This window comes from Cornus florida, unplaced genomic scaffold (assembly GCF_030987335.1).
Source record: "Cornus florida cultivar Cherokee Brave unplaced genomic scaffold, ASM3098733v1 CherokeeBrave_3.0.0_Hap2_Chr06, whole genome shotgun sequence".
In the NCBI taxonomy this organism is placed as follows: Eukaryota; Viridiplantae; Streptophyta; class Magnoliopsida; order Cornales; family Cornaceae; genus Cornus; species Cornus florida.
Genome location: NW_026775576.1, coordinates 90661810 through 90687369, shown reverse-complemented (window position 1 = coordinate 90687369; position 25560 = coordinate 90661810). Strand labels below are relative to the sequence as shown.

At 37.0% G+C, this 25560-nt stretch overlaps 3 protein-coding genes across 5 annotated transcripts; 1 reads left to right on the top strand and 2 right to left on the bottom strand.

The window, feature by feature from the left end:
* Positions 1–207: 207 nt before the first annotated feature.
* Positions 208–3653, top strand: LOC132312805 (GRF1-interacting factor 2-like). The gene is made up of 4 exons (XM_059811319.1): positions 208–412; positions 1063–1139; positions 2885–2969; positions 3045–3653. Exons 1-4 carry the CDS (start codon positions 341–343, stop codon positions 3402–3404), a joined length of 594 nt encoding a protein of 197 aa, XP_059667302.1. The 5' UTR covers positions 208–340; the 3' UTR covers positions 3405–3653.
* A 2488-nt stretch (positions 3654–6141) lies between these two features.
* On the bottom strand, positions 6142–17522 carry LOC132312804 (uncharacterized). Of its 3 annotated transcripts, none has more exons than XM_059811316.1 (17): positions 17348–17522; positions 17070–17259; positions 16897–16947; positions 16575–16811; positions 16378–16476; positions 16216–16271; positions 15828–15939; positions 15325–15504; positions 14842–15102; positions 12871–13086; positions 12584–12787; positions 12377–12502; positions 11934–12242; positions 8505–8603; positions 7925–8418; positions 7779–7811; positions 6142–6435 (listed from the first exon to the last, which is right to left on the bottom strand). In XM_059811316.1, coding segments are annotated over exons 2-17 (2595 nt in total). In that variant the 5' UTR covers positions 17187–17259; positions 17348–17522; the 3' UTR covers positions 6142–6434. The 3 variants fall into 3 exon arrangements, with proteins under 3 accessions (XP_059667299.1, XP_059667300.1, XP_059667301.1); XM_059811317.1 differs by having other exon boundaries at positions 16575–16805; XM_059811318.1 differs by having other exon boundaries at positions 16575–16802.
* A 4461-nt stretch (positions 17523–21983) lies between these two features.
* Positions 21984–23001, bottom strand: LOC132312803 (auxin-responsive protein SAUR32-like). The gene has a single exon (XM_059811315.1). It carries the CDS (start codon positions 22587–22589, stop codon positions 22236–22238), a length of 354 nt encoding a protein of 117 aa, XP_059667298.1. The 5' UTR covers positions 22590–23001; the 3' UTR covers positions 21984–22235.
* Between the last annotated feature and the right edge of the window lie 2559 nt (positions 23002–25560).

The window sequence follows — 25560 nt, the reverse complement described above, 5'->3', positions numbered from 1 at the left end:
GGGAATGAAATCCCTGCCCCACCCCGCCTCGTTGCCATCCTTAGATTCAGTCAACAAGGAGGAACGGATGTATTATGTATGGACCTGGATTTTCCTCCAGTGGGGCAGCGAAATCCGGGTCTCTCGGTTGGAAAATGGGTATCCAGGTAAGCCAAACAGGCCTAGCGCAGGAAGCTCCGCTGATGCAGTACATACGCTGTCGTATTTACCTTCCCCTCTCACTCCAATGCATCGCTTCATTTGACGTCTCTCGAATCATAAATTGTCTCATTTGGAAAGAAAAAAAACTAGGGTTTTAGGGTTTTTTCATTAACACAGTACAGAAACCTCCAACTGAGAAATGCAACAACAAACGTTGATCACTCCATCATCATTCTCTCCAAATAACATCACCACTGAGCAGATTCAAAAGGTTTGTTCAAAAATATTCACATATATGAACACATTTATTTCTACCTCTGTCTGTATATGTAAATATATATGTATACCACACACAAATAGTGACATGTTTTCGCCGATACTGTTGTTTTCTACAAGACTATGTTTGCACCGTTTGAGATTGTCTTTAGACCCTGTTCGTCCATTGAAGACATATTATATAAAACATCGGTAATTAATTGCTAATTGTATCTGCCTTGTTTGCATGAATAATATAACGTGTTTGATTTAGAGTATATATGATTCACATATTTGGTTTTCCAATTAATTCATGTGACATGATATAAGTTCTTGGAAAGAATGTGTTATTGAGGTATTTTATATAGACCAGCAGAGCATGTGCTAATGATGTTTTGTTACCAATCCCTTTTTCTTTTTATTTTCCCCGAAATTTGGAAGCACTTCTTTAAATGAACTTAGATGGGTTTTTTTATTTTATTTTGTTTTATTTATTGTAATCCTCTCACTCTGGGTTATGAATTTTAGATTTTGGTTGTGGAAGACACTTGAATTATATAATGTTGACTGGAAATTCAATTGTATTACAGAAATATGGACTATTCTCTGAAATTGTATTGAAAATTATTGATTATCAAATACACTTGTTGTCTATCATCAATGCAGTACTTGGATGAGAACAAAAATTTGATCCTGGCGATACTGGAATATCAGAAACTTGGGAAACTTGCCGAATGTGCCCAGTAAGTGAACAGTTAGCTAGTGTATGCTTCATTTTTTTACCTTCCAATGTGTAAGGAATTGTGTCGTCTAATTTTTCAGGTGTGAGTAGTAATTTTTTTGTGGCTGATTTGTGGGTACTTTGTATGGCTAATCCCTTTCAATGATGAGGTTCTTTACATACTAAATTTTCAATTAGTGGTGAAGTAATTGTTGTTGAAATTGTTTGAATTCAAGGTCAAATGAGAGTGGATCCCAGTTTATTGTAGCATCTTAGGAGCTTCTGCATGCGGGGAACTAAAATTTGATCTTGAGTTTGTTTTTATTGATTCTTGTATCCCTATTTTGAGGACTTTTGAGTGCTTGAAAGGTAGGAAAACAGATTGAGTAGGTGTCCAAAAGAGGATGAGAAAAACAGGACGAGAGAATGTGAGTCCCATTACAACGGAGAGTGAGACCTCAAGTGGGCAAAACAAGAACGATTGGAGGAATAATTACTAAGTTAAAGGTAGCAAGGGAAAAGGCAATTGTGAATCCATCTTTGTTATTTTAAAATTCATGTTTTAAACCAGTATAGATCCCTTCAACTCCTCCTAAATCTAAGAGCAATAGGGACTATCGTGATCCTCCTTGAATTTTAATGTCTCTAGAAACGTCAGCATCTATTGCTTAGAGACACCTAGCTTTTCAGCTTGTGAAAGGTGCTGTTTTGTTGCCTTTGGGGCATTCTGTCATCTATCCTATTGGGTATTTGTTTGAGTTTCCCTATTCTTTTCAGCTGTAAGAGTTTGTTCTTGCAGGTTAGGTTGCTTTCTTCTCTGGCAATGAGATGTTGTTTACGGGATGTATTGAGCTCTGGTTGTGTATTCTCTCTCTGCCCCCCTCCCCAGTTTACCTGCCGAAAAATAAAATGCATGGTTCTGACCGGAGGCACATAGGCATAGATGGGGTAAAATGATATCCCCAAGTAGCAGTAATAGGACCCTGTTGGATTCATAATCGCTGCTGTCAAGAATATAGATCATCCATTGTAACTGAAGGTAGAGTTTATTTGCATGGGTTTTCAGTATTCATTTAAATAAACTGCAATGAATTTGCTTTGCAATATAGAATTAAGAAATTCAACAAATTTCTGCTGAAGTTCAAAGCAATAAATTATGAATAGAAGAGCGGAACTGGAACATGTGTACTTAAGGGCATCGTTCTGTGAGTATGAGATTCTGGATCTGGCCTTGCCCCTCATTTTCCTTTTACACATAAAGGGATGTGAAGAACGGAGAAGTTGATGGATATGTATTTCAGTTAGTAGTAAAAATTTGAAGTGAATTCGTATATTTTAAACCTTGTTTTGATCATATACATTTTGTGATGTGAATTTCTGAAACACATATGAGTTGGTTCCACATTAACCAAAATTCGAAATGAAAATGAAGATGACTAATTCTTGGAGTATGTAATTGAGTGAAATCTAGGAAGTATATTTCCATTGGGCCCTTTTTACTTTTCTCTTGTACTCATAAAATTAATGCTTGCTGCAAGCTAAGATGTCTATGATGTTTTGAGTATGTTTGTTTACGGTTATTTTGGAGTGTGATAGAATTATGTGAACTTTCAAATTGGCGCAGAGAATCTGAAAATTAAATGGAATGCCATGTCATTCTGTTTATCTCAATAGCCTCTATTATGCTTACATTCCTTGCTGGTTTCTGGTACTTTTATTTCAAGGAAAAGAAGTTGGCAAAACCTTATGACAATTTACATGATTTAGGTATCAGGCCCAGCTTCAGAAGAACTTAATGTATTTAGCTGCAATTGCTGATGCCCAACCTCAAGCACCAACAGTGCCTTCTCAGGTAGATTTACCGATAAGCACCCAGTCAAACATTGTCGTGGAACTATAGTTTCTTGCTGACTTCTGAAAATTGCAGACACCCTCCCATCCTGTTGTGCAACAAGGGCATCAAATGCAGCAACCTCAGGCTGCAGCTGTTCAGCAACAGATGGGTGTTTTTGCTTCAAAGCTGCCTTTCCAGCTTGGTGCCCATCAATCTCAAGATCAGCAATACCAGCAGCAACATCAGCTACCTCACTTCCAACAACAGCAATTCATGCAAGGGCATGCTGGCATGAGACCTACTGCAATCAATGATATGCATCAGGCTATGCATGGTGGACTAGGCATTTCACGCGGTTTGGTGGATGCAGGAGGAAGTAGGCAAGATGGCTCGGAGGCTGGTTCAGGTGATGGCCAAGGAAAGTCAGCTTCTGGACGTGACAGTGGGGAATAGAGAATCCTTTTCTGAGATGACTACGATCCTACATTTTTGCTGTTTGATCCCTCTAGGTGTTCATGGTGTGTGTGAGTTTCTAAATATGGGTATAACTGCAACTTTCTCAACGCCAGTGAACAAACAAATACATTTTTTTTTGCCCATCATCAGTCCTGAATTATAGTTGTACCACTGCATCGAACGGCCTTGCGTAATCTGTTTTGTCAATTTAGTATTTTAATGAAAACTAATATGATCAGTAGAAGATATGATCTCTTCAGTATAGCTCTGGTGACATGCATGTGGTTTTTTTCACAAGAGCGGTTATGGTGGTTCTTTTTTTCTTTTTTTTTTCTTCCATCATTTGGCTTGTGTGTGTGTGTGTGTGTGTGTGTGTGTGTGTGTGTGTGTGTGATGGCTCGGAGGCTGGTTCAGGTGATGGCCAAGGAAAGTCAGCTTCTGGACGTGACAGTGGGGAATAGAGAATCCTTTTCTGAGATGACTACGATCCTACATTTTTGCTGTTTGATCCCTCTAGGTGTTCATGGTGTGTGTGAGTTTCTAAATATGGGTATAACTGCAACTTTCTCAACGACAGTGAACAAACAAATACATTTTTTTTTGCCCATCATCAGTCCTGAATTATAGTTGTACCACTGCATCGAACGGCCTTGCGTAATCTGTTTTGTCAATTTAGTATTTTAATGAAAACTAATATGATCAGTAGAAGATATGATCTCTTGGTGTGTGTGAGTTTCTAAATATGGGTATAACTGCAACTTTCTCAACGCCAGTGAACAAACAAATACATTTTTTTTTGCCCATCATCAGTCCTGAATTATAGTTGTACCACTGCATCGAACGGCCTTGCGTAATCTGTTTTGTCAATTTAGTATTTTAATGAAAACTAATATGATCAGTAGAAGATATGATCTCTTCAGTATAGCTCTGGTGACATGCATGTGGTTTTTTTCACAAGAGCGGTTATGGTGGTTCTTTTTTTCTTTTTTTTTTCTTCCATCATTTGGCTACACACACACACACAGAGACACACACACACACACAGAGACACACACACAGACACACACAGACACACACAGAGACACACACAGAGACACACAGAGACACACACACAGACACACAGAGACACACACAGAGACACACACACAGACACACACACACACACACACACACACACAGACACACACACACACACACACAGACACACACACACACACACAGACACACACAGACACACAGACACACAGACACACACACAGACACACACACACACACACACACACACACACACACACACAGAGACACACACACACACACACACACACACACACACACACACACAGACACACACACACACACACACACACACACACACAGACACACACACACACACACACACACACACACAGAGACACACACAGAGACACATGTGTGTCTGTGTGTGTCTGTGTGTGTCTGTGTGTGTGTGTGTGTGTGTGTGTGTGTCTGTGTGTGTGTGTGTGTGTGTGTGTGTGTGTGTGTGTGTGTCTGTGTGTGTGTGTGTGTGTGTGTCTGTGTGTGTGTGTGTGTCTCTGTGTGTGTCTGTGTGTGTGTGTGTGTGTGTGTGTGTGTGTGTGTGTGTGTCTGTGTGTGTGTGTCTGTGTGTGTGTCTGTGTGTGTGTGTGTGTGTGTGTGTGTGTGTCTGTGTGTGTGTGTGTGTGTGTCTCTGTGTGTGTCTCTGTGTGTCTCTGTGTGTGTCTCTGTGTGTCTGTGTGTGTCTGTGTGTGTGTCTCTGTGTGTGTGTGTGTGTGTGTGTGTGTGTGTCTGTGTGTGTGTGTGTGTGTGTGTGTGTGTGTCTGTGTGTGTGTGTGTGTGTGTGTGTGTGTGTCTGTGAGAGAGAGAGAGAGAGAGAGAGATACATATATATGATATCCATCTCATTTAGTGGAGACCATGTGAGGAATTCATTGCTTTCCATTGTTATGACACAAGGTTATATGGATTGAAAAAAAGAATTTATTTCCATCAATACGAATGGAGAGAGCAACTTTGTAAGAATTGTATCCCTTCTACGTCATTTGTATGTGCAATACTCGATTCATGACTTGGTGTGGTTGTGCTGTTATTCTCAATCGGGTTGCTAGTTCCCTTCTTCAACAACATGGATTGACAAATTTTCAACTGCGAAGTGAATCCAAAATGATAATGATTCAGAAAAAAGTGAAAAAAATAAGAGAAAAGGGAATGAATCATCACTGCAAACAATGCCGGACTCAGTTCTCTCAGCACAATGAGGGGATGACATTCTACCGGCCCCCCAAAAGGCAAGAGCCACTGCAATATTTTTCTCCGGTCATGGGTAGACTTATCTTTCAACTTGACAGTTTCAAGATCTTGTGAAAGGATCATATGCGACAGGTATGGCCTCCTTGTTCATTTATCTATAGACTTCTATAATACAATTCCTCTCTTAGATTTTACTTTACAACATCAGCAGCCACAGTTTTACCAACTCGATGAACAAGCCATTAACCGTACCTGAATTTCATCTCTTACATTCATTATCCGTGACCCAAACAACCATACTCCACTGTGTCAATATGTATGGTTAATAAGTTTGATTTATCTCAAACTTTTTCTATCTAGCTATGAAAATTTAGCTTCCACCCTGAGATTTTCTATGCTGGTTTTATTCAACTGTTCATTCAAACATTAATCACTATCTTCAAGCAATTCATAATGTAAAAAACGGAAGGGAAAAAAAAAGTTGGCCATCAGACTGCAAGAATGCAACTGTGCACACAAATATCACTGCAGAACGTTAGATGTACAGTGCCAAGTATGCGAGAACATTCACAGAAACTTTTTCAAACAAGAATCGGAACAAAATAAATGGACTGAAGGGTTCGAATCAGACAATTCTATAAAGAGCAAAAGAATACAGGAGATTCCAACTTGAGAGACCAAATTTCCCTTAAACCTGTCATCATCCCCAGTATGCTTGATCCGACACTCTTTTGATCAAAAGATTAACAGAATCCAAATTCTCCTGCCAAACAAAACCATTATGAATTTCTTGTGCTAACCAAAATAACAACAAAAACCAAACGGGAAAACATAACATATTTCAATCGAATCTGCCGACTAACAATAATGTATTCTGTAATGCTAAAAAGCCTAAAGTACTTTCTGGCACTTGTTGGGCCATTGAATCATGGCACGAACAACGAAAAACAAGTATGGTGTGTGATAACTGAGTACTATCATGCAAAATATGGAACTGCTATAAAAATTAAAGGGAATCTAATGGTCAAGTGGGGAAAAAAATAGTCAAGCAAGCAAGCATCCACAATCTCAAGGCTTCTGAACCTTAAGTTCAGCACCTAAACTTCTGTTATAAATATTTTCTTCTGCTTTGTTACATAGATGGAACTGCTATAAAAATTAAAGGGAATCTAATGGTCAAGTAAAGTGGGGAAAAAATTTGTCAAGCAAGCAAGCATCCACAATCTCAAGGCTTCTGAACCTTAAGTTCAGCACCTAAACTTCTGTTATAAATATTTTCTTCTGCTTTGTTACATAGATAACTAGTACTGTATAACTGGCAGTTGAGAACAGACAATATTATTGAGGTGATCGTGGTAGACAAATGAATTAACATGGCTGAAGTACTACATACTACTTCAAACAACTGTTCTAACATACTGTTAGTAATATAGATTAAATTCCTAGACAAATATGTTTAAAATGTAGTATTTACACAATGATAGGGCAGGACATTTAGCCCTTCAGAAGCATTATTTGACAAAACCTTTGATATACATGGATATCGTTAATCTAGCTTTTATGTTTGACCCAAATTACTATCCAGACGAACCCCATGCATTCATACCCCATGCATTCATATCTTATTACTATGAACCAATGTCTCGAAAATGGTTAACATATCCCCTCTTCCCAGATCCCCAATTCTTCACAATATTCCTTGACACAGAATAAATTAACATGTGAAATGTGACTGCATTAATTAGGATAAATAAAAATATTGGTGTAATTAGAAACCCAAGTCTTTAAAGGTAAGGCATGTTGGTATTAATCTCATCTCCTCAAATTCTAGCCTTTCTAAGAAAAGTCAGTAGTGTGCAAGGAAAGAAGAACGAACTTTCCAACACTTACATTCAACATTAGAATACATCAAACACGCCAATTGTTTGCTATTGAACATATATCAGTAATAAATGTCAAATATTTAATGATATATTTAATCTATTAGTTTAGTTGTGGAACGTCACAGCCACTGACAGAAGATCTTGCAAAAAGAAAAACATGCTATATCTGGGAAATTGGATGTAAAAACTGATTAAATTCCATTACAACATCAAGTGAACTTACTATCTTCTAGAAGTCAATGCGACCCCAGTTGTCCTGTCACATAAAAATCGAGATCAATGCTTATTTTTGGAATCTGGCTAAACAGCTACGAAATTGAACATCAGATGAAGAACCAGCGGCTCTTTTTTAAGTTCTAAGATCAATACCTGCCATGCTGTTTCTCAACAAAATTCACGCTGGACCTCCCATGAGTTGATCCCTTGCTTTGAGAGCCAACCAAACTTGACCTATCTGGAGTTGCCCCATTTCCTACTGTCATTAGTCCGGACGATTGGCCAGACCTAGTTTCAGGTCCATTCAGTTCCAGAGGATCTTTAGGTTTGCTCAAAATTTTTACATGTGAGATACCTCCAGCGATATTGTAGCAAACACCATTAGGATGCTGACTCTGCATTGCCGAAAGGTGTGAAGCATTTGCAGGTATGGTCTTCTCAGCCTTCACAGGGTTGGAATCAATAGATGGGGTCCTCTTCAGTCGGTGAGATGGTGCCATGGGAGTAACAGCAACGGATGGCAATAGTGGCGAATAAGAAGACGATCCAGCAGTTGCCGCAGCAACTCTAGCAACAGCTGCAGTAGCAGCTATAATTTCTTGTGCACCTTCTCGAAGCTGTATATAGTCCCCTTCAACTAGAAATAACTGAAATAGCAAAAGATTCTCTGTTTTAATATAAATCTATACCAAGAAAAAGTAGAAACAACGAACTAAAGGTCTACAACACGTACTTCAGGATGACCTGCCACTAAGTCATCAAGCTTTCCATACTTTTTTTTGTAATCATGCCAACGCAGAGGTGTAATCATTTTGCCAAGCCTATTTGGAAGCTGTACTCAATACAGAAAAATAGATATCATACATCAAATTAAATTTGGAAAGATAAAAATATACAAGACGCTTCGACATGGAATGGACACAAGAAAGATACAATACAAGCGGATACATCCATAGACAAACATGGTGAGAACACAACAATAAAGTGTTGATCTATGTCCTAGGGTTTGCTCATTTAATGTCAAAATCTCTCGAGCTATCCCTTGTATGGATCAAATTCTTCTTCTCACTTCAGTTTAGGTTGTGTGGCTCAATGTTCGTAATATCAGCATTTTTAGTATATTGCATCCATGCTGATGTTTTCTATCAGTTCGGTTTTTGGAAATGCATTTTATCTGTCATGATAGTATTTCTTCTGGTTAAGTGAAATTATGTGTTGAGGCCTGTAGGTGTACTGAATTAGCATTATACTTAGTTTGCCCATATTTTTACAAGTTCAGTTCAGCTACCAGCAGTTTAGTAATAAGCTCATTTCAGCAGGTATACACTAACTACCCCTCAAGGGTATTTTTGTGCTCCTTTTTTTCCTTTTTGAAGTGCCAGGCGATCTCTTAATTGCCGTAGGGGGTGAAGAAAGAAACTGACGGCCTACACCTAGAGACCGAGCTGACAGAGCTTAGGCGATGATTGAGATAATTGTGCACGTGTGCAGGTCGCTAGTCAAGTGCCATGCCAACTCATTGTTTTCTAGAAGATTCCATTGCAGAGAAAATATCTCAGCTGTCTCAGCTCAGTGCTGCTATAATTTGAATTTCAAGGATAGTCCTGCCATTTTTAGAAAGGCAGCTGGGAGCGGGGCTTTATTATGGTCATTCCTTATCTATAACAGCAAAAAAATTCCCTGTAAAGCACCAGAGACAACTATCATTCTTATCCATCGCTGCAACAGCAAAAAGCTCTATATAAAGCAAGGCTCCATCTGATAACAGATCAAGCAATATGCCGAGTCTATATTGAGCACTTAACCAGTGAGGACCTTTGGGTGCCCTTCTGTAATGTTTAATCATTCTTGAGAGTTTCTTTCTTAAGATTTAAAACCAAGAATGGCTAGCTAAGCTTCAAAGTTTAAAGCTAGAAGGAAGGTGCTACCACTGAGCTCAGTCTGCGATGCAGCTTCTGGATACTGCAACAGCAAAGGATTTTTGAGTTCAATATAGCTAAATCCTAGTCATATGAGCTAAGTTATGGTTTGAGGAAGTTTTGTTGGCCATTTCAAACTTGTCTAAGTGGTTATCAAACCTCACAGCCACCAGCAGCTACATTTCAACAACCAATACATCATTCTGCAGAACTTGTGATCCTGGGTTTGAGGAAGTTTTGTTGGCCATTTCAAACTTGTCTAAGTGGTTATCAAACCTCACAGCCACCAGCAGCTACATTTCAACAACCAATACATCATTCTGCAGAACTTGTGATCCTGAGAGCTCCAAACCTAGAAGATTGATATTACATTGTTGTTTCTGAAGCTGTACATGTGCTGAGCAAGTCTATCATCAATATGAAGCTGTGGGAGCACCTACCTAGCAAGATCCAGTGTTATTAAAGGCTCAAGGGGCTAGAGGTCCTTTGGAGCCTAGCGCGTGTCTGAGTGAAGCGAGGCGCACAATTGAAATTTTAAACTACCATAAAAGCATTCATATCTCATAAGTCATATCAGTCTTCTTATTTAATATCAAATATAAAAAAAGAAAATCCATCAACTTTATAAACATTCAAGAACCATAATTTCTTGAAAGGCAAAACAGAATTTGTTTTCTTGAAAGGCAAAACAAAATTTGTTTTTTTGAAAGGCAAAACAGAGCACAAAAAGAAATAAATCTATTAACCAAAAAAAAAAAACTGTTAACAAGAAAAAATAAAGCCAAAAAAAAAAAAAAGAAGAAGAAAAACTCAGCCAAGAAGAAAAAAGAAGAAGAAAAAGTCTCACAGTCTCACTCTTTCTATGTTTGGTTGACATTTAGACTCTTGGGCATTCTTATTTGTTTATTCTTTTGAAAAAAAATTTCCTTCTCTCATACGCTTAGGCTTTCTTATTTGTTTATTAAGTTGCCAAATGTACCCTTTCTAGCTTAAGAAATAGAATAATCATTTTTAGAAGAAAAAAAAAAACAAGTGAGGCGCGCCTGACAAATAGGACGAAGTGCAACCGAGGCGCGCGCCTAGTAAACATCAGTGCAACTGGGATGACAACAAGCGTTAGACCTGCGCCTCAGAGGCTGCATCAAAGTTTCATCCCGTCAAACCTCAGTCTGCAGAACTGTGTGCAGTAGTATGTGCTACTGACTAACTCAAGCTTAGTGTGTTGTAATTCTTATTTTGAGTGCTTGAGAGTATTTTATATCCTTTTCTTTGTAAGTTTCAGTGTGAGCCCAAGCAGTGGGTGCAGGTGCGGTGGACAGGGAGAGTGCTTGAGCGCACTTGTGGTGAGATTAGTGAGTGTTTGTGAGTGAAGGAGTGAGTGTGGTGTACCTCATTTTCATTCATAGTGGATTTTGAGATGGGCTTCACAGCCTCGAGGATGTTTCCCCTACACTAGGTGTTTTACCTCATATCTTTGGTATCTAGCATTCTTCAATTCTGTCACTTGTGCATTATGTCAAATAGCAGTGTTCAATTAGGGTTTGAGTCAGACGTTCATCAAACACTTCTGTTCTTAGAATTCTCATTGCATCTCAAGCCTACTAGTGACACTCATTTAGCTCAAGTTTCATTGTATAAGGTTTTTAAAGGCAGTAGAAAACCATTCACCCCCTCCCCCTCTTGGTTCATCACAAAGATGTATTATTTTTTGTGTTCACAAAATTTATATTATGTACAATAAATTACTATGATAAGTAATTCTAATACTCTATGACTATGACATAAAATCCATAACTCATTAATTATTATAGTCAATAGACATAACAAGCATATGCACCATATATATGTATAATGTGTGCCATTTAGGTACTATATATGTATCCGTAAACACAGTTATGTTGATTCATCTCCTCCTCACATGTTTAATCATTTGGCATAATCTTCTTGTAACTTAAATTTGCTTCTTAAATATGATTAAACTTCTTATAAATTATATCCGAACAATTAATTAACTTTTTCTGTTCTCAAAAGGACATTCATTGTTCACAAACTTCAATGTTGACAGGTATCAACCATGTGTCAGAAGCAATGAATTCCACACACACACACACAAGATGTGTCAAAAATGTGTCGACAAGCATCTAAGAACTATTGGAATCTGAAATGTATCCCCACGGAAACAGCCCATCATTAGAACTTTAATATTCTTAAAAGATGTACAATGCAAGAAATATCTCACTTACCGTTGTACTAATCCTAATTCGTCCACCAGGTCCAGGTGGGATTGTACGAACAATGCAAGCCAACAATGATCTTTCATCGAGAAGAGGAGTCTCTGGAGTCCTTCCCACAGAATGCATATCTTGCTGCCCAGATGAGACAAGCACGTCAGGCAAAACTGCATTGCTGGGATTTTTTACTGTGGTTTTAATGAAATTGACAGGATTGTTGGGAGTTTCAATTGATAATGCATTGGCAACTGAACTTGCTTGTTCTGTAGTTGAGCCTTGGCCTTCTAATCCATTATTAGTCGAAGTGATAACGTTCTTCTCCTGCAGCAATTGAAATTCAGTATCAGCTTACTATTCAACCATACTCGTAGAACCAGACATTTCAAAAAAATAAGAAAAGGTTCCCACATAATAAAAAGAAAACAAAAAATTAAGCAAAAAAAAATATAGGCAACCTTGGTCTCACTACTCTGTGCAAGAGGGTCTAATCTTAAAGCATCATGAAATTGGGAAGAAAGATGTTGCAAGATCTGTTGAGGTTGGGAGTCTACTAGATAGCTTTTATCCATCGTCTCAAGAACCTGAACACAGGCAATAGAACATATGAAAAAAATAACAGCAAACCAAGTATCTGGAATAGTGAAATTGTTCAGTAACAAGACCTGTCCTTCCTCAGCAGATGATGGGATCACAGACTCAGGCTCCACACCTTGACCGACATGGACACCCAAATAGTCTGGATGAAGAACTTGCCCATTTGCGGACACTTCACAGTCATAATTAGTATCTGATCTCAACAAGTTCTGTTCAATTTGAGGTGTAGGATATTGGTTGTGAGTTGGCATCTGCGAACCTTCTGATACAGTCTGAAGATAAAAGAAGAAAGAGAAATCTAACTACAAATCCATGATTAACTTTGATAATGCAGAGGAGAAATAGTTGCGTGTACCTGTTCATTCTGCCAATTTTGATGGGATGAAATGACTGGTACTGTGTGAAAATGGCCAATATGAGATTGACTAACGTGTGACGGTACAGAGTGGGAAACCCCCTGTTGATGCATAACCAATGGATGCAGAGCAGTCATCTGACCAGGTGGAAGGTAGGTAGGCGGCATCCCAAGTAGGGACGAAGGAGCAATTGGAACCCCAGGAACATGGTCAGCCTACCAATGAAGAAAGAAAAATCAGGTTATGGGCACAATAAAAAAACTATTTAATTCACTCCTTCATAGGTAAATTAGATAGAGACTTCATTATCATTAGAAAAGGTCTCTGTCCCAGATACACAAATAACAGTACAAGAATAAAAATTATGATGGGCACTGCCCCTTGAGAGTGAGAATTTGTAACTATGCCCTTAGTGTCATGTTTCAACACATTGTAGAATGACAAACTTGGCAACTCCCCACAATAAACATATAGCATCCAACTATATGGATTGTCGTGAACTTAAAATGTGTTAGCGTAAAATTATGAAAGAAATATAGGGAGGAAATTTAATTTGGGTATTCAATCGCGTCCATAATGTACTCATTTTTTTCTATGCAAAATATTGCAACACCGAACTACCCAGTGGTTTAATTACACAGTTAACCTCTATGATATTCAATATCACTCAATCTAAAATACTGATACACAGTGTCAAGAAAAAAAAAAAAAAATTCCTCAAATGTGGAAACCAGACCCAGATATTAAATGTTTTTGCCTTGTAGACTCCATATGGAACATCATGATCTTATTGTCGTTAAGAGCCCGTTTGGGATTGCTGTTAGAATGTTGAAAGCGCTTTTATTAGTAGAACTGTTATAAATTTGCCGTCAGTAAAACGCAGTTATGCGTTTGGTGACACATTGTATAAAGCATTTTTTATACTTGAAACACTTTTAAATTTGTTTAGTAATAACGCTGCTTAAAGCATTTTTATTACTAATTTTACTATATTACCCTTATACTAAAATTTTGTTAATTCCCTAATATTAAATATTATAAAATTTCATTGAGTTCAATAATTTATAAATATCAACTTGTGTCGTTTTTTTTTTTTTTTTTTAAATATCACATATTTTGTTTATGATATAGAATTTGTATATAGTACTAAAATATAAATGGAAGGTGGTTGGAGAGTTCTAGAATTACAGAATCCCAGAATAACTAGGATATTGTCTGATATTTATTTCTAGCAGGACAAATTTGCATTTATAAAAAATATAAAGGGATTACATTGTCTAAAAAAAATTGGTTACCTAAAAAGATAAACATCTATCTCTAACGCAGTTTTAAAAGCTACAATTCCTAACTTCACTTAAACGCGCTTTTTTGACCTAACCTCTACCACCTATAAGCGTTTTTTTTTTTTTTTCCACCAAACACAATGGACCGCAATTTTTTGTAATGAAAGTGCTTTTGAATAGTAGAGAAGTAATCCCAAACACCCACTAAATGTGATTGCGTGGCAAACTACATAAACTAGGGATCTATGTTCAGCACCTGTGAAAAATGTTAGAACTTAAGCAACAAAGGATGTGATTCTTTTAAGAATGAACTCGTTAAAAAGGAACCCGGAAATCCTTTTCAGTACCAAAGCAGGAGTAAATAGATAACATGAAAAACAAACTTAAACTGTGAAATTGTTCGTCACATGATAAGTGTCAAAGAATTGACAGAAAATATTACTGAATGGAAGGAGCTGCATAACAATCAAACCAATTAAAACGTTGGCATTGAACTTGAACTACGTCACAAGTCAAGAATAATGTTCCATTTGCTCAAGAATAATGTTCCATTTGCATCTCTATCTTTCAATAACCATCTCTTGAGAAATTTCAACTACAGAATATGTTTTCTGCAACTTGCAGTTCAGTTTTAGCACGAAAAATTTGGGAAAGAGCAAAAATGAAAATTAATAAAGCAAACTCTACCTGGGTTGATGCATTGCCAGCTGAAACAAAAGATGAAACATTTTCAGAGTTCCCATTTGGAAAGACCCCTGAATTTTCACTTGGTGTGCCACTTCCATTCCCATCCGGTTGGCTTCCATTATTCTGCCCAAATTGAGAAACTTCCTTCGAATTGGCTCCACTTGAATCATCAGAATAATTACCACCCCTTTCTTTTACATTGGCCAGTTCAAGCTGGAGCTGTTGTATTGTATGCATATAAACCCTCTCCATCTCAGCAAACTAGCATAGAAAACTCAAAAATCAATCTACCTAGTATATATTTTTCACTCAACATACAAAACGACAAGAAATTAAGGAGTTAAGTTGCAATCTGGCCGTCAAGCAGATAGTAAACTACACTCAACAGCGAATAGTGAAGCTTTCCTTCATTGACAAGCTAAGAATGCACGATTAACCAAATAAAACACGGTCAAGTTTAAAACAACTCTGCAGCTTAACAACCTGTCTCTGACAACCAAGCCAGAGCTGGTTATATTGTTCTGTACGTTCTCGCAGTTCAGCATGTAACGAGTGATTTGTAGTCGACTGGAAGGCATCCATTTCCTGAACACGCCTAATCCAAGCTTGAGCCTCCGTTAACTGTTCATCTTTCAAAAGAATGGTTTCCTGGGCAGTCCTATGCTGAAAGATGAAATCATTATTAGGCAATATACGAGCCAAACAACACACCAAAAGTATAATAGCTTTACTAACTAATCCCTAAAATGGAAAGTTTTGTTGGAAAAATAACTTAAAAGACAGTATTTGACATTACAAAAACCAATTAGGTGATCAGGAAAACCAAGTATCCCAAATTCAATATTTAAAGCAATACATCATTTTCCCAGACAATACATAGTTTTCTTTTAACTATTCACCAAATATAAAAGATCAACTAAATGTGCTTCAGAGCCTTTGTCGGTTGAGCTTTCATTAATTAGAATTACACAAGTAAATTGACAGACCTGTTCCTGCAACTCCATGAACTGCCTCTCTTTTTCTTGAATATGTTCTTGAAGATCGTGAATCTGCTTGAGATGTTGGCCTCTTTCAGCTTCAGAATTATCACGCTCCCTCCTGCAAAAAGATATCCCATTTAGATCATCCAGAATGCCCGGACATCAAAGAACCTTGATAAATGCAAATGTACCAAATTGATAATAAAGAGCAAAGCACCGCAATCATGATCTTGGTTTTTTATTGGACAGAAAGGAGGAGGCAAGAAGGCATGGTTCGTCATAAGGGGTAAACTGGTTGTAACCCAATTAAATATCCTAGTTGTAAAAATATAATCAATTCAAAGATGATCATACATTAACACAAATTAATATCTTTAAACGGGCAGACACATACCGGAAGGTTGCCAGTTCTTTGTTTTGTTCTCTCAGGAGATCTTCCTTAGCCCATGCCTGCCAAGGTATATAAGGAGGATTGTATTCAATAATTGAATCACAAACAGCACATTCTGGAATACCACAATAAGAAATAAAGACAAGAAAGAAATGCTCAACAAACCGCTTCATTGTCTAATTTGATAGCATGTAGTTCTCTTTCTGTCTCTTCCATCTTCCTTTCCAACTCATGTAAAGTATGTTCCCTTTCATGCATTTGCTCCTTCACAGCCAAATAAACTCATATTTAGTACCATGTATGAGTTTACTAGATGAACCTAAATATATGTGTATATATAGTTAAGCACTGGATATGCAAACCTGAAGCTTAATATTGGCATTCGCATGCTCTTTAAGCTGCAAGTCAAAGCTATTCTGCATCTCCATGATATCTGATCTCGCAATAAGCTGAGCATGGAGCTCAATCTCCATCTGTTGCAGTTCCTCCCGTTGACTCGCCACACTGTGAAGGCGCTGCTGCAGCATATCATCATCTAAAGTTCCGTTGATATTAATCGAACAGAAGTCCACATCGACCGGCTCTCCTCCCTGCTGCACCTTAACGAACACCAAATCACCATCATTTTCACTCATTCAGTATTTCAGATTACAAAACCCTAGTTCTTCAAAACACATCCATTACCTCATATATGGTTCTCTCATCAGATTGCCCTAAATTTGAACGCTCCAACTCCTAAATGACACAAGTTTCACATTTAAGATTCAAAAAAATAAATTTTTTTTTTTTGTAAAAAGTAACTTTCGATCGAAGCAAAAGCAATGCCAACACATTCAGCAAAGCAGTAGCTCCAGTACCTCGTTACCAGCGTTCCGAGCCGAATGTTCGGAGACAGCACGCCACTCTTTGCGGGAAGGCATCGGCAAAGAAACGCCGCGTGCGGCGGCGGCGGCAACACCGGACGCGGCCTCCATCGAATCAGAAGTTTATGACACTTCTTAGTTTCTCCCTCTAACGCATAAACCTAATTCTTTACAAAAATAAACCCTAAAAAAAAAGAAAATATTAGAACCCTATTCCGAGAATCGAATGAAACGAAAAGGGAAAGAGAAATCAAATGGGTGAAATGTTTTACCTTTGTGTTGTGGATTTGAGTCTTCAGATTTAGAGGGTTTTGCGATTAAAGGGTTTTAAAGGGGTTAGAGAGTAAAACCAAGACGTTTATGCCAGAGGAACATACACACAAATATATATATGTATATGTAGAGAGATGATTGGGTAATTTTGGGGAGAGAAAATTCGATACAGGGGATGGCTCCCGCCATTTATAGGGGGCGCATCCTAGATGAGGTATTGCTCCGCCACGCGTCGAGTGGAGGGTGTAGCATGCGCATCGAATGTACAATGAAAATACTTCTCTCTGCGTCTGCTGGTACTGGATATTTTTGTGAAACAACCACAGTCCGCTGGATTCCCTTAAATGGGCTTATCTTTGGGGCTAACTTGGACTTGGATCAATTAATTTGGGCTTGGACTACATTCTTAATAAAGTTCTCATTGGTATCTTTTTATTTTTGTTTTTAGATATGACGAATAAAAGATGATACCATTATTACATTTTACAACATTATTAGTCATTCAAATAAATATAATCCAATATGATTTTCAGACTTTGCATCACAACTCTTTAGTATAACTTTGCTTAAATGAATTTTTGATGTATTCTAAAAACATTTGATGTTTTCCTATCCAAATAATAATGTTGTTAAGCAAATGATGCAGTTTTTTGAATGTATGCTGAATTTTTTCATTTACACGGACATGGAGCCAATGGATTTTTTTTTTTTTTTTTTCGGTCTAGAATTCCAACCATTTAGCATTGCATTCTTTACTAATTTGGATTTGTGAGGATAGTTGCAACTTGTCTTAAAATTTTGAAGCGTGATTAGATATGGAGGTGTTGACTATTCAAAGAAAGATAGCAAAGAGCTATTTTGTAAACTCTGGAGAGTTGTAGTCGTACAAGATTTATTTCAACCCATAAATTTTATCTATTAAACATTCAAAAACGTTATCCGTAAGCTGTTGGATTAAGAACCATAGGTCCATAGCTTTCATAGTCAACATGGATTTTCTATTTCCTATATATATATTATACATATATAATACATCATGTTGAGATTTCAAGTACTTAAAAACCACACAATCAAAACACCTCTTTGTGAGAGATTAGTGTGATAATGGTGACCACTTCCCTAAAAGTGATGATATAACCTGTTCGATATTTTTTATACTCAAAATGTACTAATTTAAAGTCATGAGATTGACGGTGTAACAACTTCACCTTTATATTATGTGCATCAAGAGAGGGAAATTTTCAAAAGTCAAATGTTTTGCTAACTGTTTACTGCTCACTGCATATATATTAAGTTTTAAAATAAAAATAAAGAATAATTTAAGTACACTTGTATGTTAGACTACCAATTTGGTGCTTAGAGAGGAGAAAACAAAACCAAAAAAAAAAAAACGAAAAAAGAAATAAACAAAACACACACATACCACACACAGTGGTGGTTGTGGTTGTGGTTGTGGTTGTGGACTTGTGGTGATGCTGAGATTTTTCCTAATCAATCCTACCTGGAAATGTTTTTCTCTATCCGTTACACTCTGTTTGGTTGCCGAAGATAAAAGGTGTAAAAGTGAATTTGTAAAGCTTAATGTTCATTTAGGTCAGATTTGAAATGCCATCTCTTTTGAAAATTTTGAGTCCATATTCCATTTATCTGAAAAGCAATTCAGACTAGCAATACATATTGGTATAACAGCTCGTGGAAAAGCATACAAATTAATCATACACTTGACAGAAGTCAACATAAAATGAAAAAATGAGCTGTCTTTTGAGAGAATCAAAGTATTTGCTGATTCTGAAGCTTAAGGATCTTGATGTTGAGTTCCAGGGATGTCCGGAATAGATTAGTCTTTGACAACTACTCGAGAGAATAGTAGCAGCATTAATCTGTGTTCTAAGATACCCAACACAACCGTCTTTTAGTGGGAAGAAGAAAAACTTGACTTGTCAACACAAACATCAGAGTAACTTGAATTTCTTATATTTTAATTCTGTTAATAGCAGACAAATGAGCAGCAATTGATTATTTCTCAGATTTTATTATGTTAGTTTGCATTTTGCAATCCGTATCTATTGTTCGCAACAGTTTACATTCTATTAAATTGACTAATAATCTCGGCGTGATGTAAATAGTTTGCTCGGTGGGTGGTTTCACGTCGTTTTTTGTTATTTTTCCTTGTTGTGATCGAGATTTCGCGGTGAACAGCGTCTCTCGCGTTTCATCGTGAGTTTGTGTTCCCGATCTCCTAATTTGCGCCGTTTCCGAGGATAGATGGTTGCTGGGTTGCCGGAGTTGGGTTTGTTTGTATGCTATTTTGTGGAGTTTTTTGAAGTTTTGCGATGGGAGTGCATCTGATGCATTTGCATCCTTTGTCAACGTCTACCGTCTCTAGTACTTACGCTGATGTATTTGGCCCTCTCTCCAGTGGTACTTCGGTGGTTTTTTCAGTGGGTTCACCACTGACGTCATGGATGACGTTTGGGTCCAATTGTTTCGAGATTTTTTTCATTGCTGGTGGGCCTAGTCCTTGGCTCTGACGTCTTCTTGATTGTTGTCAAGGCTGTGATCTTGATCTACGTGGGTCTTAGTTTTGCTTTGAATTTGTTTGTGTATGTATTTCTTGGTGTATGATCCTTGTTCTTTCTTTTATAGATGTCGTATAACACATGGTGATTTTCTTGTCAGGTTACAAAAAAATTCTGTTCACATCAAGGTGTCAAATCCTGCAACAGTTTGGATGTGTCAACTAATCAAATTCTATTTATTTTTGCTTCCCTTGAGCTTGGTTTATGCTTTGTTGGATTTCTAGGTCTTAATTAGTTCTGTTTTTTCTCTCTTTATCAGCAAACAAAACAGAGCACTGTCTAGTAATTTATGGTTTGTCTTTCCTACTTTTCTTTCACCTTCCAAAATATGATTGTAAGATTTGTTTGAATTCTGGTGCAAAAAACCTCTTGGACCCGTCCTCGCTAGATGAGCCAGCGAACCATCATGGACTTCTACACACTCCCTCCATTTTCGATTCTAATAACATTTATAATGATCTCATCTAGATAATATTTGCTTTATACACTCCTCTCAATATTTATAATTTTTAAAACGCGTTTATATAATTAAAGATGTGTTCACACGTAAAAGCGTCATCAAACCTCTCTCCCATACAATATAGGACAATAGAATAGTTTTTACAATATGACAAGTAATTTTCTATTTCTTATATATATATGTGTGCGCGCATACGTATATCTATTCATACAACGTTAAAATTGCCATTTTTCATGATTATGAAATAATGAATCTAGATGAATTGACCCGCTAACGATGGATGCCTATTATAGAAATTACAAGTAACTTGGAATTTATCTATGAGGATTACTGGATAAGAGAAGCTTTGATTGTGATTTCAAAGACTTAAATCTAACACAATCATACCAGGTAAGCACCTTTTTGTCTAAATGAGAGATCAAGAAAGTAAAAAACTCCACAACTCAACCCTTTACAAGTGGATCTTAAAGTCAAATATTGGATTTATATTTAAACTTGAAAATAATCTTTACCCTCCATTTGGTACGAAAAAAGAAATGAGGGGGTATAAAAGGAAGATAGAATGGAATAAATAAATTTCATTCATTTGATAAAAAGTAAAAAATGTGAGAAGAGAAAAAAGGATGAATAAGTTATCATTACTTCTTCACACATTTTTATTCCTCCAAATAAGTAAGAAAACAGGGCTATTATAAAAGTTTTAAAATTACAAAAAATTTCTTATGATGAACCACTTCCCTCTCCATAAATTGTTGGCAACTTGTACTGTTGACAAGTGCTTGACCAAAAGAACTGCAAAATAATTATGTCAAAAATCCAATAAATGTTAATCTCGGAATAGAAGTAACATTTATCATTGTTTGTTTGTACTTTATGATTTTGAAGAATATATTGAACTTTGATCTGACTCCGAATTTTGTTTTTTCTTTCGCCTTTATTCCATAGATGTGGACCTTTTTTTATTTTCCTCAAAAAAAATCCATTATGATAAGGAAGAACTTTAATTTTCGAATCAAGTTAGTATAATAATTAGGAGTATTAGAGGTGACCACCATTACCTACTCTGTGCAGTCCCTTCAACATAAAGGCTCCTCCCTCCCACAAGTTAACATTATGTGGAATGAATGGAGAGAGAAAGTTTCAAAGTCAAATATTATTAATTTTGTGATTGCCAAATTGATATTAAAGAATGGGGCTCAATTAAAATTCCCCACTTTCTTGGAATAAAATGGTTAGCCTGCCCCAGCCAATGTGGCTAGTTGTTTAATCTTCATTTACAACTTCAAAGTCAACTTCCCAAATCATATATATATATATATATACACGTATGTATGTGTGTATATATATATGCATACACATATACATATATATGTATGCATATGTATATATGTATATGAATTCACCAGGGGTTTTATCATTTTTATAATTGTGAGAGGTCATTTGCTCTTTCAAAATGTTAGACAACCAATTACTTGAAAAGTTAACAAAGTGTGTAACATAAATATTTGTTATATTTTCGTAATAATCCCCTATTTGTGTCTCTTTCTACAACAACCACAATGTATTCCCATTTATAACCAATTTGGACAACACATATATAACAAAACAAAACAATACAATTAATAAATATACATTTCTTATCTTTTGTTTCCTAACAAATACACCAAAAATCATTTATATTACTGTCATTGAACTTTCCATCTTCATCTCGTACGTCAATTTGGGTATACTCAACAAACAAAAAGCAAAACAAAATAAAATAAAATAAAATAAAATAAACTAAACACACACACAGACACGCACTAGAAATTTACAAGAACAAGATTAAACAATATGATCAATATTCTTTCAAACCCTGAAGCACAAAACATGGTGGTGGTGGTGGTGGTGATGAGACTTTTCCTTATCAATCATACCCTGAACGTAGCGAAACTCCTCCACGTGGCACGGAATGTTGATCGGACCTTTCTGATCAAATCCATACTCTTCCTCTGCTTCTTTCAACAACTGCATGAAGAGTGGGTGATTGATGTAGATGACAGGGATGATGAACCTCTCTTGCTCCTCACCTTGACCCACCATGATGGCCACACACCCTTTTGGGATATCTCTCATCTCCTTCGAGTTCTTCCCGTGATGGTGATGGTGATGGTGATGATGAAGAAAATTCAGGAGATTTTTGTGATGATCTCCAGTACCCATCTCAAAATTAACGAAAAATAAATAAATAAAGATCCTAGATCTAATTTCTGTGAATTTGAGGGCTACAAGAAAACAAAAGAGAAAGGCCAAGGGTCAGATGAAGAGGTGGCGAGTTTGAAGATGGACAGAGATGAGTCTGTAAGAGATCTTGGAATGTTGCTCATGATAAATGGTATTCACACATACACTTTATGATGAAGAAGCGTAGATTGAGAGGGTTTGGTTTGAGAGGTGGGTGTGGGTATATATATAGGATCTAATATATATATATATATATATATATATATTTGAGGTGTGATCAAGAAGAGGGTACTATAGCTAGGGTTTTCTTAGTGTATACACAAAGGCTGCTTGTTCTGGAGAGGAAAAGCTGAGAGCGTCACAACTTGGGTGGGTAATTGCCGTCTTATAAAGGATTTGTGAATATGTAAATCCCTTTATTTTTGCAACGGGAAGGGAATATTTAAGAAAGAAAGGCTATTTCCAGCTCATTTTTTACTTAGACCATTCTATATACGTGATTTTTACGTCGGCTGGGAATTGACTTTCCACCGCTGATGTAGGGACAGTGAGGTGATCCATGGGCCCATCATATCCCTACCATAAATTACTCGAAGGGCTTATTCTTTTCTTTCTTTATATATTTATAGTTTTTATTTTTGGCTGTACTTAAGTTATCGTTAAAGTTTCCATGTATTAAAGAACAAGTGGTCAAATGTTGCGTGTAAATGTAAAAGTCACTTCACCATAGCGCCGACTATCACCGAGTACAAAACAATATTTTTGAAGTCAGGCCTCTATGGTTCATACTTTTTGACTTATACGGGGAGACACTCTTCACGAATTCTTATAGATTAGTCTAAATAAAACCTCAAATATCCATGTTAATTTAATATATATATAAAGAACAATGATGCTGATATCACAATTCAAAAAAACCAAGTAGAAGTAATTTTATATCTTAAATATATTTTAAGTGATAAATATAATGTAGCGATCTTTTGGCCAGGTGCGAGGGTAGGCTACGAGTGCATAATTCTACATTATCTGGACGTGAAAAAAAAAAAAAATATATATATATATATATATATATATATATATATATATATATATATATATTTGTGGTGCTATCTCCAAATAATACGAAGCCTTTTGGAATAAAATTCAAGAATAAAATCATGCGGAATTAGATCTAAAACGGACAATATCATATCATGTAGTGAAATTGGCCATTACAAATTGGAAGTATGAGCTCCTAAGGGAGTGATTGTGGCCACCTTATAGACGGGTACTTTTAAATATCATTTTCCAAACCCAAATAAGATTTTACATTAAAAAAAAATTACTACTTTTGTTTTGACAAACAATTAAACTTATGCTATGTTTGGTGTGCAGGAATGGAATGAGAAATGAAATGGAATGGAATGACCTTCTATTGTTTGGTTGTAAATATGAAATGTGTAGGAATGAAATTATAATTACCATTCTAGTGTTTGGTTGGATCAATTTAAAATTTAGAATGGAATAAATTTCAATTTAAGTTCTCAAAAATATCCCTCTTAGTAACAAATAAATTAAATTAATTTAATGACATTCTTTTATAATTTTTTTTAAAATAAATGGTGACAGTGGCGGTGGTGGATGATAGTGATGATGGTGATGGAGGTGATGTAGGTAGTGGTGTTGCAAGGCGGTGGTGGTGACAATGGTGGAAGGCGGCGGCGGTGTTAATGGAAGGCGACTGTGGTGTTGGTGGTGGAAGTAGCGATAATGGTGGTGGAGGTCAGTGACGGATCCAGAAAATTTGGTGAGGGGGGGCGAATTTTTAATTTGTGGGTACAAAATTATATGATGAGTTCATTTTTGTAATTTTAATAGGGTTTTTTTCATAAATTTAAAAAAAAATTAAGTATAAAATGAAAAAAAAAAAAATCAGTGGGGCAAATTATAATTATAGTGGGGGCATCTTCATAAATTATCAAAATTTAAAGTATAAAATGCTAAAAAAAAAAGAATCCAGTGGGGGCGAATTGTAATTTTAGGGGGGGCATTTTCATAAATTTTAAAAACATTAGGGTATAAAATGAAAGTATTAAAAATTCAGGGGGGCATCTGCCCCCCCTAGTCCTCTGCTGGGTCCGTCCCTGGAGGTGATGGTGTTGGAAAGCGGCGGCGGTAACAATAGTGGAAGGCAGCAGTGGTGTTGTTGGAAGACGGTGGCAGTAGTGTGGTGGTGGTGGTGGTGGTGGTGAGAGTAGATAGTGGTGTAGGTAACGGTGGTGAAAGCCAATTGAGGTGAATGTGGTGGTGTTGGAAGGTATTGGAGGTGGCGGTGGTGGAAGGTGGTGGTGGTGGTGGTGGAAGGCAGTGGCGGTGGTGGAAGGCGTCAACAGTGGTGGTGCATGAAAGGCGGTGGCTGTGGTGGTGGTGAAAGGCGGTGGCGGTGGTGGAAGGCGATAACAGTGGTGGTGGTGGAATTAATAAAAGACAGTGATGGTGAAAAGCGGCGGTGGTAGTAGAAGGCGATAACGATGGTGGTGGTGGTGGAAGGCGATGATGGTAGTGGCGATGGCAGTGAAAGGAGGTCGTGGTGGTAATGGAAGGTGGTAGCGGTGAAAACGGTGCAGAATGTGGTGGAAGGTAGCAGTGGTGAAGGGAGTGGTGGCGTGGTGAAAGGCGATGGCGGTAATGATCGTGAAGGCGGTGGTGGCGTGGTGAAAGGCTATGGCGGTAGTGGTGGAAAATGGTAGGCAGTGGTGAAAGTCGGTGGCGGTGGTGGTTGTGATGGAAGGTAGTGATAGTTTTTAGACTAAGAACATAAACGTTTTTTATAAAGTTGATTTTTTAAAAAAATTTACTTGGGAATGGAATGGCCATTCCATAGCTAAATCTATGGAATGGATTTTCATTCCAATTGAATGACCATTCTCACTTTAAATTGTATATCAAATAAAGGAATGGTTAGAATGAG

Bases quoted from the DNA above. Each gene is read 5' to 3' on its own strand.
- LOC132312805 (XM_059811319.1), top strand. From the start codon at position 341: ATGCAACAACAAACGTTGATCACTCCATCATCATTCTCTCCAAATAAC. The intron at 413-1,062 runs GTTTGTTCAAAA...TCATCAATGCAG, and splicing joins CCACTGAGCAGATTCAAAAG to TACTTGGATGAGAACAAAAA. The intron at 1,140-2,884 runs GTAAGTGAACAG...TACATGATTTAG, and splicing joins AAACTTGCCGAATGTGCCCA to GTATCAGGCCCAGCTTCAGA.
- LOC132312804 (XM_059811316.1), bottom strand. From the start codon at position 17,186: ATGGAGGCCGCGTCCGGTGTTGCCGCCGCCGCCGCACGCGGCGTTTCT. The intron at 16,812-16,896 runs GTAATGGATGTG...GTGTTCGTTAAG, and splicing joins ATGAGAGAACCATATATGAG to GTGCAGCAGGGAGGAGAGCC. The intron at 8,604-11,933 runs GTAAGTGAGATA...TATTGAGTACAG, and splicing joins GAATTAGGATTAGTACAACG to CTTCCAAATAGGCTTGGCAA.
- LOC132312803 (XM_059811315.1), bottom strand. From the start codon at position 22,589: ATGGGTACTGGAGATCATCACAAAAATCTCCTGAATTTTCTTCATCAT.